Genomic DNA, 17241 nt, shown 5'->3' with positions numbered 1-17241 from the left:
AGAATCGGTTCGCGTCCAGCATACTGAACCGTTCTTGATCTTATAAAGTGCTATCGGCTACCATCATGTTCATATCCAACACAAGAGAATGACTTCAAATTGATAATAGTCCATACCATTGTTAGGGGTTGTCTAGATCTGATATATGTATTATTACTACAGCTCTATAGGATTCGTGTTTCGGCTGCTGCCGCTTTTTTCCACGTGCCATTTGTTCCTTTTGCCACCTTTATCGTATCTTATCAGTGTGTTTATTATGAAGATCTTACTTGATTCTCGCAGTTGAACGTTACAAGGTTGTCACTACAGCGCGATAGGAGCTCTGTTGAACCAGTTTCATTACAGTAATGATTAAACTGCGTCCCAACACTTAAATAATTGGGACTTCTGTCATTATTTGTATACGGTTGGATTGTCATTATTTGGATATGGCAAAGATTGAGTCTGCGCGAAATAATTTCAGTTGAAATTTCATATTTGGATTACAAGTAAACTGTGGTGTAGGGACAGCCACCTGCAGCATACCGACAGAACGATATACGACCAGTTTCAGTCCATTTTATCACTTTGTTAGTATTTACTGGTGATTCAGAAACAACAAAGTGGAACGTGGTAACCTTAGCTAACAGGTAAAAATGAAACACCCCTGAATCAAAACCATACATTACATGTTTCTTCTTTTGAAAAGAGAGGTTTCAGTAAACTGAGATCAAATAGATGATTCAAGGATTTTGATTTGTGATGTTTTCTAACATGGAGCAGTAGCTGGAACAGTAGTTGTGACAGATGCATAAAGAGTCTTGCGTGTATAACTATGCATTGTCGTTCACAAAATTTGGCTTCAAATTAAACACTAGACACAGTAATAGAAAATATCTCTATGACTTTGAGGGAGCACCTGGCACGGCAGAACCTCGAAGGTCAGTTTGGGAGGATCGCCCAGGCTGTCTAAACGGAAGATGACTAGGAGTATTACTACGTACGTATACTAGCATTGCTAGTATGCTTTTGAATGAGCCACCCCAACGGACGTTTACGGATGGGGAGATGTGGATCAAGGCTGGTTTTGAATATCTTCGTCGATTACGCTCTTATATCAGGCTACAGAGAAGTCCAAACCTTCGATGTGGACCTGCAGGAGCTCTACAGAGAAGATTATATTTTCCAGAACGTCAGAATTTGCCTCAGAAGATCTAGGGGAAACTAGGCCAACTCAATGAAAAGAACAACCGGAGAAGCTCTCCGAGCTTATAATGTGAGTTAACATAGTCAATGGGTTAACATAACATAATCATAGCTCGCCAATTATGATTTGTTTTCGTATGTCTAGATCGAGAAATGAATATGAAGAACGACATGGCCCAGAGCTGGGCATAAGCGAATGAGTTGCCTGAGAAGCATATAAGAGCATCGAGTATTGACCGAACAAAATCATTGACCCTAAGCTCCATTTCATAGATCTTGAATGCTCCATTTAACGGAACGATCAGGAACATCCGGCTCCGTGCTGACCTCTTAACACTAAAGTTGATCTCGTTGTTGAGAATGTTGTTGAGAAAAAGGCATTTCTCGAGCAGCAAGAAAATGCAGTAGTTTAGCGCTCACTCGATGGAGTACTGCATATATCCTGTTTCACTCCTTGAAAGGATATTCATAGTTCTGTCCAACGACAGCGAGTGAAGATTAGAGACGCGTCGCATTTGCTAAGTAAGATAAATAAAGTGGGCGGACGTTTGAACGGCAACCATTGGCCTAAGCCGTGTGTGACTGGGTTCTACGCGATACCAGATACAACGATGGAGGACCGCCAACCCGATGGTCAGACTTCTCAACAAAGTCTTTTAAAGAAAAGTTCGATGCTTTTCGTGTGCCTGAAGGCGAAACTACTGGTGATCATCGGGAGAAATGGAAGATTTACTGGCTCCCACTTGACAAAATCGAGGAATAACTGGAATCAAGATTTTCGTATCTACTTCTTTTACGCTGAAACAATGAATGCTAACCCTTCGGTACCACGAATCTTAATTAAGTGCCGTATGTGATTTTAGCTACTTATGACAAACTTTGTCATTATCAAAGTTTTTTTCTCTCGGATGTCTCAATTTCATCGAAATTGTAATTATCTCCTTTCTGTAGTTGCAGTTTATAAAATGGAAATAATTACTCTGAATTCAATTCCTTGCATGTTGCAGTATTCTCTTGTCGAAGTCGGGAAGACATCTTGTTTGACAAAATAACGAAACTTGAGCATTTCTTAGTTTCGGGCATGATTTTGAATTAAAACTAAAATGTGGATTTTGGATAAAAAGAAAGTGGTCAGATTGAAACTTCACTGTTTGTCAAGAAAGAGCTTTCAAAATTACGGAAGTTATCAAATTGTAAGGGGCGGATGAAGCGCAGTCAGTAAGAGGTTCCGCTGTGCCCCTAGGATCGGAGGTTCGAATCCGTCCTAGTGCCTTTCATCTCTCTGGGGTCGATAAATTGGTAACAGACTTGTCCGGGAGGTTGAAAACACTGAAGTGACAAATCGATTAACGCGAGACACTTTCTCCACTTTTTAAAATTGTAATGGTTAGAATGTCGAAGAAAAGTCAACAGAATTGAAAAATTGCTAGCTCCCCTCTAAATTTTGGGAAAATAGTAATTGTTTGTGAAATTGACTCCGGAACGATACATGGTGCGGATTCATATCATGGTGTTTAATTTTTGATTATTTTATGAATACTAGAGGCTTTGCAAGCTCGTCTTGAGAGAAGAAGTGATGCTTTTTGTGGTGCTCACTGCATTATCATGGTATGCTTCATGTACTCGTATAGCATTCTCTTAAAACCTTATAATTAGAACGTGAAAACAATAACAGACAAAAATGAAAGTGCTTGGAATAATAACAGATGAAAAGTTTGGTCATGTAGGAGTGTCACCAAAAATACAAGGAGGGATCGAAAAAAGGCAGAAACACCTGTCGAATCGCTTCTGAAAAATAGAACCGGGCAAATTAGAAAGCAACAGAAAGAAACAACAACAGCAGAAAAGAAAGGACGAATTTGGATAATTTCGATTTTATGCCATTCTTCTGTAGAAAGCCCAATAGTCGCGCATCACAAAGTGCAAGCGTCATTACTGTGATATTCCACCAAATATGCTTGGCTGCAAAAAAAAATATCCATAACGTCAGAAAAGTGCAAGAACTAGACTGAGAGTTGGTTCACAACGTCTAGACACATTTCAGACGTCTCTAAAAGTCTAGCTGTGTAGGGCAAAATAATTGTTGACACAATGACACTACGACTTTTGACATTGCTAGCGAGACGAAGGAAATTGTAGGATTAGTTTTCAGCTACAAAAAATTGTTCTTTTGTTTGAAAGGATACCACTTAAGCGATTTTGTAGCGATTTAAACTAACCTGAGTTGGGAATATCGCTAGTTTTTGGCACTGATTTGTCCATTATATCGGTGAGCACAAACAGAGAAATCAAAGACGACAGGGTAACAACAGTCTGGAAGCTTGGCCAAAACTCGGTTCAAAGCAATCCGTCGAAATAAAATAATTCAAAAATTACCGACACATACAGAAAATTCACAGAACTATACGATGATGATTTCAGTACCATTCAAAAACGAGGTACGTGAAGCAAAGAGGAAATAATTGGGAGAGGAAAAGTGAGACTCATAGTTCGATTTTCGTGGAGTAGGATCAATGAGAACCAGTAATCGAGCATATCGAATGTATAACATCTTATAATTGCGATCTCTAATAATTTATACAGTTAAATTCCTATAATTATATTATAAAATTGGATTATTTAAAATTAATAATTGTAATTAAGTTTTTGAGTGTAGATATTCCAATATTTGATCTGTATAGATTTGGAAGATTTTGAAAGCATGGTTACCTGATCTGTTAACCCAGCATGGGGAATCCAAAACAATGCGAACACGGAAAAATTGGTGATAATTTGAATGGGTACATAAGGGTAAGGTAGTACGGTGATAGCCGTTGCATATCGAACTTCAATGAAACCTAGGATAAAATCACTAGTGAAAAGTAATTGTGTGTGCGCAAAAGTGGCAAAAAATATGAGCAAATATAGAAATTTCTCTCCCCCCCTTCAAAAAAAAGTTACGGTATGGTATGGCTCTACGCCATAATCAATCAGTTTCATGGAGCTCGTAATGTTTTTGATGCACCATTCACCATTGCCCTGAAAAGTCCAATAATTTCTCGGAGATAATAGAAATTTCTGTTAGTATTCTTGGGAAAACTTTGAAAATGGCGTCTTCTGGTACATGCATGAATAAATTGGTTTCTGATGGATCCATAAGGTATTCGGCGAAATCCAGTGAACAATGTTGTATATCGAAGGGGAATTTGCCGGCCTAAAAGGGGTTGTTATTCATCTAATAGAATAAACATCGTCCAAAGACTTATATTGCTGCAGAGTTTACTTGAATAGTGGAGGTGAGAAGTGTCGAAAGTGTGAACACGCGAAGAATGTCTCCATTGGAGCTGATTACCACATTATCAGTGAAGGTGTCCGGCGCAGCAACAGGGTTCGTTTCCATGCTGTATAGAAAACAAATCGCTCATGGAGGTAGTTCCAGCAAAATGACTGCATTCCATATCTGGGTTGGTGTAACCTTTCACTCACGCATTTTCCGCAATATAGCTGGGGTCCACACTTTATCTATTGGCGCATAAATGTGATTGATGTCCATGAAGAGGGACGGGTTCCAAGCTAGTCGTGGATCGCTCCATCTCTTAAGGAAAAGAAATGCAAACCATACGTTCCCACATCTGGTTACGGTACCTCTACTTATCCATTTACAGCACACCATTTCGATCGTAGTAATTGCTGAAGCGGTATATCATCCCAGAATACCCCGAAAATGGTATAGAGTGTGAAAATCACGGATAAACCACGTTTTGATATTTACTGTGGTTTCCTTAGTCTTTCTTTTTCAACTTCAGCAACAAATCCGTTACCAGTTTGTTCTATGCACCATTTTAATGAATTTCAAACGCAGATAACGGATAGCGGGTCACAATTGCTTAACTTCAGAATCAGTTTTCGCTCGAAGAACGTAGATCTGTACAAACAAGCATACAGGGAAGGAAACTCACCAATCGATACTCGAGAACGCACCGGATTAATTGGTTGTTATCACCCTGAAAAGTGAATTGTGCCAAAAGTCGCAAATGCTACAGACACCACCAACATTTATACGACTAAATGTAACCACATCATATAAAACGTTTGTAGCGAAATACCACTAGTTTCGACAGTGATTTAAGCATTAAAAAGCGGAACATTGGGGATTTGTGGGTGAAAAAGTGGTCAATTTTTTTAGTTTCTAAGAAAAGAAGCTATAACATAATAACTAACCACGTCGATAATCGTCACCATTAGAACCTCAATTACGGTCTTTGCTTTCGGAACGTGTTCATAGAGCCTTCCATTCCGACTCCACTTCGGGTCGTGCAACGAGTCGGTTAGGAAACCTTCAATGAATACTACTCTTCGTGGTGATTTAATAATAGTGACGTGTAAAATAAAAAATAAAGACGTATTAAGGTAGAGCAAACATAGTCTTCAACTTTATTTGTAAGTTTTAAAAGATTTTCTCAAAACAAAAACAGGAAAGAGTTGTTTCTCGGTAATAAACAGGAATCCCCTTTACAAAAAATTCTAACATTTTTCTTGCAGTCATAGTAGCAAAATAATTTATTGGCAGATTAATTATAGCTCGTCGAAAACAATGAAGATTTCTTTCTCCGCTAACAAAAATTGGTTCAAATGAATGATCCTATGGTTGACTTGACTTACTGACTTAAAGGCATCACCTCACGAATCTGGGGGGATACGGTTTTCAGGTGGGTTATGCGTATATGGGGTCGTAGACTGTGTAGAAAAGGGTGATTCCGAGAAGAGGAAGAGGGTGAGCGGCCTTGTTCACGCGCCGCATCTTCCGGCCCGTTTTTTGCGACAATGAGGAAGAAATGGACGGAATCACCTTCTCAATCTTCCCCACGATCTACGACCCCGTATAAGTAAAACCCACCTGAAACCCATACCACCCCAGATTCGTGGGGTGATGCCCTCAACGCTGATGCTAATGTTATCCCTAACGCAAATGCCCGTGTCTCCGCCGAGGTGTGTCGTCCTTAACATAGCTCTGCCCAACCTACTTGATCCTCAGCAAAAGCTTGCACAGAATCAATCCATTCGTCGCTATCCCATATCTTGCGAAACCTTAAATCTCGCCTGAACTGCTTGCTTATTCACGCCGAGTATCTTCCCTATCTCCCGTGTAGCATCTATCGGGCCGTTTTTTACGGCAATTAGGAAGAGAATGGACGGAATCAGTTTTCGGCCAGGTGGCCTCTTCCAGCTTCAATCCTCCCAACTCCTAAGAACACGTTGAACAAGACGTTCTGCTAGTCTCTTTGTAATGTAACCGAAGGAGCGAAGACGATTTACTGTAGCCGCTTCAGACGGCGGTGCCAGATGTTGACATTTCTCCCACGTGTCATCCACCGGTACACCACATACTTCCGCATAAAGACCTTCATTAGGCCAAAAGCCAGGCAGTCATCTAACCATCTTCCTTTCGATGCAGTCGATTTTCGACATCACTGTTCTCCGATTCGTACATCATGATAGGGGAATAGCGGATAGGTAGACTCGCAGTTTGACTTCTTGAGCGATGAGAGCCGACCACAAACACTTCCTCAAGGAGCTGAATCCAGAACAGGCCTTAGCTCATTGATACACTATGTTGCTCTCATAGCTGTCATTGCTGTTCAGCGTACAGCCCAGATAGCAGAACTCATCTATAAGTTCAATAGGCTGCCAGTTTACCCTGCTTCCGGTTGAAGCTCTTGAGGACCCACCCACATCTGCTAGCACTTATCGGGGCGTAGACGTAGTCCATATCGCGGATCATCGCGATTGCTCGCCGCGCGATGGTATGTGAGCAGGACGGGTGCGCAGCTTATCTCCTCTCTCATCTAAAAAACAGTGCTGCGCACCCGCCCTGCAGACCTTCTTAAGCCTCCAGTGAGGCTTCTTTGTTTCATTGTCTTTTTTTTATATAATAATTCCATTTTTGTTCTTTTCTCTCTTGTACATTTTTTGGTTGATTTTTATGGGGTTTAATTACCCAAGTTTGAGGTAATGAATGGTTGATTGCGTTGGGTGGTTGAGTGTCGTTTTCGTAACCGCGTGGCACAAGGCACGAGCTTAACCGCTACTTTATGGTGCATGGCTATTTCGATCTCGGACGCACGGACACAGGTACGATAGGGATTTTCGGCTAACGAAAGTTCGGATTTTGTCGCTTCTTGTTGTGGATTTCACGTTTTGGATCGCTCTCACACTACTTCACACAATCCTTCTTCCTTCACTTTTGGAGTAAAACCTCGCTTTCCCCTTTGGACGACGCAAAAAAAAAAAAAAAAAAAAAAAAAAAAAACGCTGATTTTTCCAATCATTCACACATTTTGGAATTTTAACACCCCACGGATTTGGCTAGGAACAAACAGGCCATCACTTTCCTCCCTTCTCACCTCTTACGCTGTAGTGCCAGGACTTTCAACGAACAGCTGCAGTCCGCATTTTTTCCTTTCACACTTGGATTGCACTCTTCTCTTTCCGGGAATCCCCGTTTTTTTTCTTTTTTTTTTGCGCCTTTGAAATAATTTCGCGTTCTCCATTTTGGGCGACGCCAGACAAACAGCGCTCTCTATTCTCCCGATTTTCTGGACCTAGAAAAGGCACAAGATTCTGCCTGAAACAAAAGTAGCATTAGCCTCATCCGTACCGTATCAGAGCTATTTTCTTCTCAGTTCATCTTCATTGAAGATTTTTTTTGTTTTGTGCGATACGCATGCCCGGTTTGGTCTTCTCAGTTGGTGAAAAATGGTTGGTCCAGCATCACTAAGAACAAAAAAGGCCTTACTGACACGATACTGCAATAATTTGTCTCGGGTAATCGAGAGAATCGATTCTGCTCACACCGCCGCGCAAGCTAGTAGCGATGACGCAACATCTCCTCCACGCATCAAAGCATCGCTGTTTGAACTCGACGCCACGGCAAAGCTAGCGGCAGATGCCTTGAATGCTTTCACGGCAGCGCTGGACGAGATCGATGAACTACCCGAAGAACAAGACAAGCAGGCGAACGACTACATTGACTCATCGCTTTCGTTGATTGAGCGCGCTCGTCTGATGGCGATTGAACTCGACGCAAAAAACATTGGGGACCGGGAGGAAAATGACGAGAGAGGATGGACAGAGATGATGAGACCAAAACTTCCGCCAATACCCATACCCATATTTACGGGAAAGCTTCAGGAATACACCAACTTTTGGACACTTTTCGAATCCAACGTCGACAGACAACCACTCACCAATCTACAGAAGTTTAACTATTTATTAACCGCTTTGCGAGGGGAACCCCGAGAACTGATTAAACGATATCCAATAACCGAAGCCAACTATACGCACGCCATTCAACTTTTGAGGGACAAGTATGGGGACGAATCTAAGCTCATCGCGGACTTACAATCGCGCCTTGAAATGACGAAGGCAGACAACAAATCTATCTACGCTCAACGTCGCCTTCTCGAACAAATTCTTCCCATAGTAACTCAGTTGGAAGAGTTGGGAATAACACTGAATGGCTCGTATCCTACAAAGAAGCTTCTCTCCAAGTTTTCTTACACATTGCAGCGTCAAGTTCTGGAACGCTGCCTCTTGCAAAATAAGAAAGAAACCGATTGGATTATGCGGGATGTGCTCTCTGAGCTGGACGATCTGATAACCACACAAGAACAGATCAGTGAAATGATCGATAGCATTCCCAACAAGTGTGATGATCGCAGCAGAGATTCTCATAACAACAACAGATCGAAGAAATTCCTCATGAAGAATGCGACAACAAAGCCTGACCCGAATGCATGTATGTTTTGCGGATCAACGCAACACAAATCAGCTGATTGCACAAGGATTCCAAGCATCCACCAGCGACGTACCTATATGCAACAACATAGGAGATGCCTCAACTGTGGGAAAGAAGGCCACTTTGTGAAAGACTGCACAAGTAAAGGATGCAGGTATTGCACGGGGATGAAGCATCATCATACCCTCTGCCCCCAGAGGCACAACTTGGGAGAGACCACAGACCAAACCCCACCAAGGGCAAGGACAAACACTAATACTCCACAGAACAGACCGCCGGTACCCAATGTACCTCGGAATACGAAACGACATGTGAAAACTGCGGTAGCGACGGCACAACCAGTGCAGACTACCGACAGCAGCGCGACCTACCCGGACATAACGGATACTGCGCAGCACTCACCGCAAGATACATCTATCCTTCAGAATAGTACGGTAGACGCCCTGGACAATAAGGTATTGTTACTGACAGGAGTAGCGCGGGTACGGGATGAAGCGCGTGATGACTGGAAAGAAGTGGAGATCCTCTTCGACACAGGAGCCGACCAGTCATTCATAAGCTCTGCTCTCGCAGAAGAATTGAACCTGAAATGTACAAAAGAGAAGGAGCTCACTATGTACACTTTCGGTTCTACTGACCCTAAACCGACCAAGTGTAGGCACACAACGTTGGACCTGTGGGATAATCAGGGACAAAAACATCCCGTACGGCTATGTACCACACCGGTACTCACAAGTAAAGGACAAACGACCCAACTCGACCACGCGGACCTAGCGTTTGTGGCACAACACAACATCCACCTGTCCAAACCTACGTCCAATTCCACATCCATACCACAGATATTACTCGGATGTGATCAGTTGTGGGGTTTATTGGATGCTCCCCTTCCACGCTTTAAACTCCCATCGGGCCTGCTCCTCATTCCCTCAAAACTCGGATATTTGCTGACCGGAAAGCAGCACACCTTCCACGGAATAGAAGGACAACAGAATGAGGTCAATATCAGCATGATCACCATGGTACAGGCCTTCACAGAATCTGAAGATGAGATGAGCCGATGGGACAGATACTGGACAATGGACTCAGCCGGTATATGCGAGTTCACGGGAACTAAAAACGAAGAAAAAACCGCAGTTAATGAACAAGTGGTTATGTTCTTCAATAACACAATCGAACGCCGTCCTGATGGGTACTACGTTCGGTTGCCGTATAAGGACAATCACCCCCCACTACCGGACAATCGGCAAATAGCTCTGAAACGGTTACAAGAAGTAATACGGACGCTGAAATCGAGTCCACAGTTATTACAAGATTACGAAAACACATTCCACACCCAGCTGGAAAAGGGAATTATTGAACAAATTCCAAACAACCAACCAGGTATCGGACCTATCGTACACTACATTCCACACCAACCGGTGGTCACGCCCCACAAAGAAACGACAAAATTACGAATTGTGTTTGATGCATCCTCACACTACAAGGAATGCCCTTCACTAAATGACATACTACACCAAGGACCATTGGTATTACCGGATCTTTACGCGATGCTGCTACGTTTTCGAATGTTACCTTATGTAGCAATATCGGACGTGGAGAAAGCCTTCTTACAGGTACACCTCAATGAAATGGATAGGGACGCCACGAGATTTATCTGGGTACGCGACGTGGACCTACCAGTCACTGAAGACAACATCGTCACATACCGTTTCACCCGGGTCACATTTGGCCTGAACGTATCGCCATTCCTCTTGGCTGGTACAGTAACCTACCACTTACATCATGTCGTTGAAAACAAAGAATTGGCGAAGGAAATCAAGGACAACTTATACGTGGATAACCTGATCCTAGCCGCACGTACCCCTGAAGATCTGGCCAAAAAAGTCGTAGATTCACGCGAGATTTTCCAGGATATGGGGATGAACCTGAGAGAGTTTTTGGCCAATGACGTTAATCTCAAGGACTTCATCTCTCAAGAGGCTTGCGCGAAAGCAGCGGTGCAGAAAGTGCTAGGGATAGAATGGAATGCAACAGGAGACTACCTCTCCATGTGCTGTACTTTACCATTCATAGGCCAAGTCACAAAAAGGATTGTAGCGCGACAAATAGCGGCCGTATACGACCCATTGGGGTGGCTGGTCCCACTGCTGACGCAGGCAAAGCATTTCCAACAAACCTTGTGGAAACACAAGTTCGAATGGGACAATATTCTTCCAGCATCCCTCCAGGAGCAGTGGCAGAAAATCACACAAAACATCAACGGGTTTGCCCGTACCTTTCCACGACGATTTTTCACACAACCTCAAGACAAGGACACTTGCATCGCAGTGTTCGCTGACGCCAGTGACATCGCCATGTCCACATGTGCGTACCTATTCGATGGAAAGCACTCCGCGCTGGTAATGGCTAAATGCAAATTGCCATCGATAAAAACGACCACTACAATGCCAAAGATGGAGATGAACGCATTAACAATGGCAGCTCGATTGACATGGTCAGTATACCAAGCCATGAAGGAGCCCTGGCCAAATATGTCCGCTTCTCCACCACAAATTGTCATCCTTTCGGATTCCCAAATTGCATTGAGCTGGCTAACAACGTCAGAGGAAAAGGCCAGTCCAGGTGTCCTTATTTCCAACCGAATAAAGGAAATACGCAAGATCACCGCGGCCCTAAACGACGAAGGTCTTACAGTACGTTTCGCATATGTAAACACAAAAGACAATCCTGCTGATGCGGGAACACGGGGGGCTGAACCAGGAACAGTTACAGGACCATCCCTGGTGGACGGGGCCAGATTTTTTACGGACACCTATCAACCACTGGCCCACGATTTTTTATCCATATGACTGGCAGGGTACTCACGAAACGGAAGAATTGCAGCCTCCCACTGAAGCAGGTACAGTCTCGATCACAATGAACTCAGCATCAACGAGACTTCTGCAAGAATCCTGCAATGACCTGATCGACGCCAAACGTTTCAGCTCCTTCAAGAAAGCAAAGAGAGTGACAGCATGGGCGCTGTTGTTTATTAAAAAACTGATGCGCTCACTACCACAACAGTCAGTGGACAGGATATTCCAGAAAATACCAGAGCTACGGACCATACAGGACACAACAATACTTTTGGGGCAGCACATCAAAGCGGCACGGATTGCGCTACTCCGAAACCATCAATCTTCATTTCTATCACATTACCATAAAAAACTGCGGAATGACACTTTGCGTCTATATCAAGACAAGGACCTTCTATGGCGATCACAAGGACGCCTCCAGAACTCGACATTAGGAGCAGATGCGAAATCACCCATTTTCGTGGCTCCGAATACACCTCTGTCACAACTCCTCATCAAGGACGCTCATGGCGATTACCATCAAGGTGTGGAACATACAATCGCCACAATTAGACAAACGTACTGGATACCAAAAATACGGCAACAAGTACGAAAACTAGTGAGCAAATGCGTACAATGCAGACGACTAAATGCCCCTTCCTTACCCATATCCAGACATGACTGATTTACCACAACAAAGGGTTATGCGCAGCCGTCCGTTCCAGCATATCGGGCTCGATTTCTTCGACTTACCCTCCACACACCTGGAAGCCGGTAAAACTCACGGCTATGGTTGCATTTTCACCTGCATGGTTACCCGTTTGATTCATCTGGAAATGGTAGACAGCATGAGCACGGAAGATTTCATCAACGCCTTACGAAGATTTGTGGCTAGAAGAGGTGTTCCTGACTCTATCACATGTGATAATGCCCCGTCTTTTCTGCTCGGAGCCAGCATTTTAGCAGGTTCACCTCAAGGGGAAACCCTCAGCTCAAGTATACATAACGCCACATCAAATCAAGAGATTCAGTGGAACCACATCACTCCCTACGCACCATGGCAGGGCGGTTTTTATGAGCGCCTCATCAAATCCGTCAAACACGCTTTATATAAGTCACTACGAGGCACAAATCACCGTTCCGGAGACCATTTACGAACGATCTTGACGGAAATTGAAGCTTGTCTCAACTCAAGGCCGCTCACTTACCAAGGTGATGGACAGGAAGACTTTTCTTCCATTCGACCAATCGACTTCCTCCAAAAGGATTTGACACTAACCCTACCAACCACACACCTCACAGATCCCATGACAAACGATCCCGACTACCATACCCCAGACGAGATTCGAGCCCTCCAAACTCGTCAAGAGGTCATTGCTTCCTTACAATCATCATGCGGTGCCACGGAACGATTTTGGACTATTTGGCAAAAACATTACCTGACCTGCCTACGGGAAACGCACAGAAGGACAATCTCAAGTAAACGACAGGGACGAGAGACTCCTACCATAGGGGACGTGGTTTTAGTAAGCGATCCAGTAATTCCACGTAATGAGTGGAAGCTAGCACGAATTACCGATACTCGAGCAGGACGGGATGGGGAAATTAGAGAAGTCGAGCTTCTCACGCCAGCGCGCAGAAAAATACGACGACCTCCAAACCTTCTCATCCCTCTGGAAATACAGCCTGCTACAACTCCGTCCCACACCACACCAGGAGATCACGCAGTATCAGACGGGACAGACGAACAAATACCCACTTCTCATCCTTACAACCTGCGTCCGCGACGCGCAGTACATTACGCTGATGAGCAAGTGGTTACGACAACTCAAACTGCAACAGTCAGACGTTTCCCACCAAAATGGTTCCTATTCTACATCATGATCATCACATTGTTCACAACTTCGTCTACTTTTGCCAACAGGGATATAAGCATGACGTGTAGCAACGAAGGTGTGCTCGTTCATACATCTCGGAACGATCCGTTTGAAATCTGCGCGGACCACCATTGTCAAATGATCACCCCAGTGACAAACCCCTTCCTTGTCAAATTTCCACCAGAGGTAACACTTCATGACTACCTAGTGTCACTTAAATGGAATACCGGAGATCAACTGGCAACCATGGAGACAATGTGCCATCGCCTCAATTTCTGTCAACAACTCGATTGTTGGATATGCTCAGCGGTCGTCTTCAACCCCGAGTGTTGGCCAATGGGTGCAATAGTCATCACAGCACTCCTCTTATACGTTATAGTAGCCATACTATATGTACTCCTGTATGTTCCCATGACTATGGGAAAACCGATCCGTATCATTCTCATCGTGCTGAGAAGGATCCTCCTAATTTTGGCATCTGCACTCATAAAGCTCTGCATGACACTATGCCGCAGGATGAGACGACGACGGCCACAATCGCACAGAGACCGTTTGCTAGCAGTTTTGGCAATAACTCTTGCCGTATCCACATATGCGATCCATGCGTGCCAACAAGTAAATGTACTTGAACATCGCTCCACTGTATGTAACAACTACGACGGACACGAAAGTTGCTCGATTTACCTGAACGAGCTTCTCAAAATCAACACTTTCCATCGTGAAGCCTGTCTACGACTCACTCGAAACGTAACCTTGATCGCAAACGTCAAACTTCGTTGGAAAGGCCTCTACCTACACTGTGAACAGGAGTCGAGGATCTTCACACGAGCAGTGGAGCTGCAAAGGATTGACAGCAAACGCTGCCCGCACATGGGCTCGTGTCAAGGTCAAAAATGCGCCGCGATCCACCATTCAAGTCTGATACCGGAACTTGAGGAAGGAAATAAATATCCAGGTCGCACAGGCTGCATGGAATCGTGCGGCGGCCCAGGATGCGACTGTTTCTTCTTAAGTTCCGGTTGTCTGTTCTACCGCGTATACGCGGTGCCGAAGAACAGCAAAGTCTACGAAATATTCCGCTGTACCCGATGGACTGAACAAGTAAAATTGGAGGTGACAATTGAGGACCTCAGCTCCTCTGAAGGAAAAAGGCGATATGTCCTCGCTATAACTCCGAACGTGCCCACGGAAGTACCGTCAATGACAGTTACGATGACGGCGGTAACTCTACCTCCTCTACCCAATCTCTCCAAAGAGTTTGTCACAGATGGACGAGATGTCGCGATCTGGAATAATCCTTTTACACCGGACCTTCTCTGTGCTTCTTGGCGCCAAGCTAGAGACATGAACTGCACCCTCAAAGATGATTGCAGATGTCACGCCGCGGAAAACAGTGTCAGCTGTGCATGCCCTACAAAAGATATCCTGGCATATTTCAAGCAGCTCAACTTAGTTCTCCCAGTGAAAACAGCTTCCTGGGAGCTATCACGACGACTCAATGAGACAGTCACAGCAAAAATTTCACAAATGGTATCAGCGGACTTTGTTGTTCAGTTCAAGACGGTCATCGAGACTGCGAATCTCCTTGTCACCAACAATGTGTGCAACATCGCCAACAGCGAACTGGAGGGATGCTACCACTGTGCGAAGGGAGCTACAGCCAAGGTCACCTGTAGATCATCAACTAACACGCTCGGAGAAGTCCTGTGCGGTCGCCATGCCTTTGTGGTACCATGCGCTCCCACTTCACCTGAGTCAAATCTCTATTTCCACTTGGATTCCGCACGCCAACTTCTCAATTGCTCGATCAGATGTGGAGAAACCGTGCATTACTTCGTTCTATCGGGTATTCTACGGTACACGAGCAATTTTCATGCTGCAATGACTGACTTTATTCAAGGGAACACTACCGCTTACCATGGTTTCCAGCTCCCAGACTTTCACCACATACTGAACGTCTTCATGGACTGGTACAAAGTACTGTTTGTCAGCATTCTAGCAGTGATTTTTGCCTTATTGGTGTCCTACTTGTGCCTACAATCTCTGGGAATACGCCTCATGACGCTCCTTTTGCGCGGCGCACTTACCCTGGTATGCTACCCGGTACGACTGCTGGCAACCACGCTAGAGAGATTTCGCACACCACGACCAAATCGGGACGCGCATGAAAAATGGCTCTGACCCTACACGCAATGAGAATACCCATCTGTACACGATTAAGAGACAACATTCGATTTTTTTCTCTCTCTCTTTTACACAATAACAAAGTATAAAACAAAAAAAAAAAAAAAAAGGAAGGATACCATTTTCCACAGATAACGCGTAGGCTAGTGAATCGCCAATGTTGTGCCTATTTTTTCAGCAAGTTATGGAATTCAACTCGGCTCCTCCATCGCCAAACCCTACCCATTCGGCATCCACTTCATGTCAGCTACGTAGCTTACAGCACGACTATGGAGAGCTGCTACACGCTCTGCCGCAACTCCCCACCCCCCAACAGCTCGTAGACCAGATTGCGCGAACCGTGGAAACGCTTCACAGGACGATGCGCTCCACCCTTCACCTGGATACTCAAATAGAGGCCCTCCGAGCGGATGATAGTTCGTGGCAGACCAGATACTGGAAACACAGCATGGCAGCCGCTTCCGTGGATAAGCTACGCCTCGAGTTGCTTCTGTCGCGAACGACACTCACGTTCCTTTTTCCTTTCCTCCACTCCTCGTAGCTACACGCGTGATATCGCTGGAGCAATGGAACGCCAAACTAGCCGAGCCGCGCACAGATACTGAAGGTGATACCTTAGCCATGGGACTCAAGGACTTAGAGAACACCTTTTCAGAGCAGCTCGGATTCCTTCAACATTACTCCGGACTACTCCGAACGATTGGCGAGAGCATTGCGGAAGACCAGTTTCAAAATCAGCAGATCGAGGACGAGGACAACCGATTCTTCGAAAACCTGATAATACGCAAGCTCGACAACATCACGCACATACTACGAGGATCCCAACTGGAGCATAGCGCGACGCAGACCGAGTCTGCGGAGGACCATCGCGGCGCGGAGGCTGCGGAGACGCAGGATTCGGGCGGGCGCGGCGGCAGGAAAGCGAAGAGGGACGGGAACAACGCGCTATCGACGACAACGCAGAATTCATGGAAGAACTGCAAGAGGAAATCCGTCCCGACGACGTTTTTGTCGTTGTAGACGAGGTCGTGGGAGCCGAGGTTACCGAGGAGAACGCTTATCACGAGGAGGCGCTGGCACCAAAAGATACGAGCGAGACAAGACGTCTCAACGAGGAGATATTACGTGTTCTCACCGAAAAAAAGGGACCTGGAGCGACGGATTCACGAGATGGCGAACGAGAAGACTTGCCCTCGCCGCAGATTTGAAGCAGGGCAGATCAGGAACGAAAACGAAACGACGATGCCGTGCGTCTTTTGTGGACTAATCGGCGTGCATTACTCGGACGCTTGTGATGTCTACCCCGACACCCGCCGGAGATGGCGCATAATACGCGAAGCCGCACGTTGCAGGGTGTGTCTCAAAAAACGCTGCACGGGAGGAC

At 45.0% G+C, this 17241-nt stretch overlaps 5 protein-coding genes across 9 annotated transcripts; 4 read left to right on the top strand and 1 right to left on the bottom strand.

The window, feature by feature from the left end:
• Nucleotides 1-3902: 3902 nt before the first annotated feature.
• On the bottom strand, nucleotides 3903-6946 carry RB195_002150 (uncharacterized protein; the record flags this gene model as incomplete). 2 transcript variants are annotated; one of them, XM_064199265.1, is made up of 10 exons in its annotated part: nucleotides 3903-4022; nucleotides 4126-4203; nucleotides 4265-4378; nucleotides 4448-4565; nucleotides 4651-4668; nucleotides 4728-4759; nucleotides 5124-5168; nucleotides 5386-5501; nucleotides 6408-6566; nucleotides 6862-6946. In XM_064199265.1, 10 exons carry the CDS (start codon nucleotides 6944-6946, stop codon nucleotides 3903-3905), a joined length of 885 nt encoding a protein of 294 aa, XP_064055145.1. The 2 variants fall into 2 exon arrangements, with proteins under 2 accessions (XP_064055145.1, XP_064055146.1); XM_064199264.1 differs by lacking the exons at nucleotides 3903-4022; nucleotides 4126-4203; nucleotides 4265-4378; ... (3 more) ...; nucleotides 5124-5168; nucleotides 5386-5501 and having other exon boundaries at nucleotides 6394-6566; nucleotides 6898-6946.
• A 974-nt stretch (nucleotides 6947-7920) lies between these two features.
• RB195_002149 (uncharacterized protein) lies at nucleotides 7921-11059 on the top strand (the record flags this gene model as incomplete). Its single annotated transcript, XM_064199263.1, has 2 exons — nucleotides 7921-10959; nucleotides 11036-11059. 2 exons carry the CDS (start codon nucleotides 7921-7923, stop codon nucleotides 11057-11059), a joined length of 3063 nt encoding a protein of 1020 aa, XP_064055144.1.
• Nucleotides 7921-16693, top strand: RB195_002147 (uncharacterized protein; the record flags this gene model as incomplete). Of its 4 annotated transcripts, XM_064199261.1 has the most annotated exons (5): nucleotides 7921-11745; nucleotides 11819-12341; nucleotides 12472-15764; nucleotides 16036-16367; nucleotides 16513-16693. In XM_064199261.1, the coding sequence occupies 5 exons, from the start codon at nucleotides 7921-7923 to the stop codon at nucleotides 16691-16693; spliced, it is 8154 nt and encodes a 2717-aa protein (XP_064055139.1). The 4 variants fall into 4 exon arrangements, with proteins under 4 accessions (XP_064055139.1, XP_064055143.1, XP_064055142.1 ...); XM_064199260.1 differs by lacking the exons at nucleotides 11819-12341; nucleotides 12472-15764; nucleotides 16036-16367; nucleotides 16513-16693 and having other exon boundaries at nucleotides 7921-11811; XM_064199259.1 differs by lacking the exons at nucleotides 7921-11745; nucleotides 16036-16367; nucleotides 16513-16693 and having other exon boundaries at nucleotides 11879-12481.
• RB195_002148 (uncharacterized protein) lies at nucleotides 12606-15854 on the top strand (the record flags this gene model as incomplete). The annotated part of the gene is made up of 1 exon (XM_064199262.1): nucleotides 12606-15854. The coding sequence occupies one exon, from the start codon at nucleotides 12606-12608 to the stop codon at nucleotides 15852-15854; it is 3249 nt and encodes a 1082-aa protein (XP_064055141.1).
• A 132-nt stretch (nucleotides 16694-16825) lies between the features above and the next one.
• On the top strand, nucleotides 16826-17065 carry RB195_002146 (uncharacterized protein; the record flags this gene model as incomplete). The annotated part of the gene is made up of 1 exon (XM_064199257.1): nucleotides 16826-17065. The coding sequence occupies one exon, from the start codon at nucleotides 16826-16828 to the stop codon at nucleotides 17063-17065; it is 240 nt and encodes a 79-aa protein (XP_064055138.1).
• Between the last annotated feature and the right edge of the window lie 176 nt (nucleotides 17066-17241).

The sequence above is a fragment of the Necator americanus genome, chromosome IV, assembly GCF_031761385.1.
Source record: "Necator americanus strain Aroian chromosome IV, whole genome shotgun sequence".
Lineage (NCBI taxonomy): Eukaryota > Metazoa > Nematoda > Chromadorea > Rhabditida > Ancylostomatidae > Necator > Necator americanus.
The sequence above is the reverse complement of the archived record's forward strand: the minus strand, read 5'-3'. Positions and strand labels throughout refer to the sequence as shown.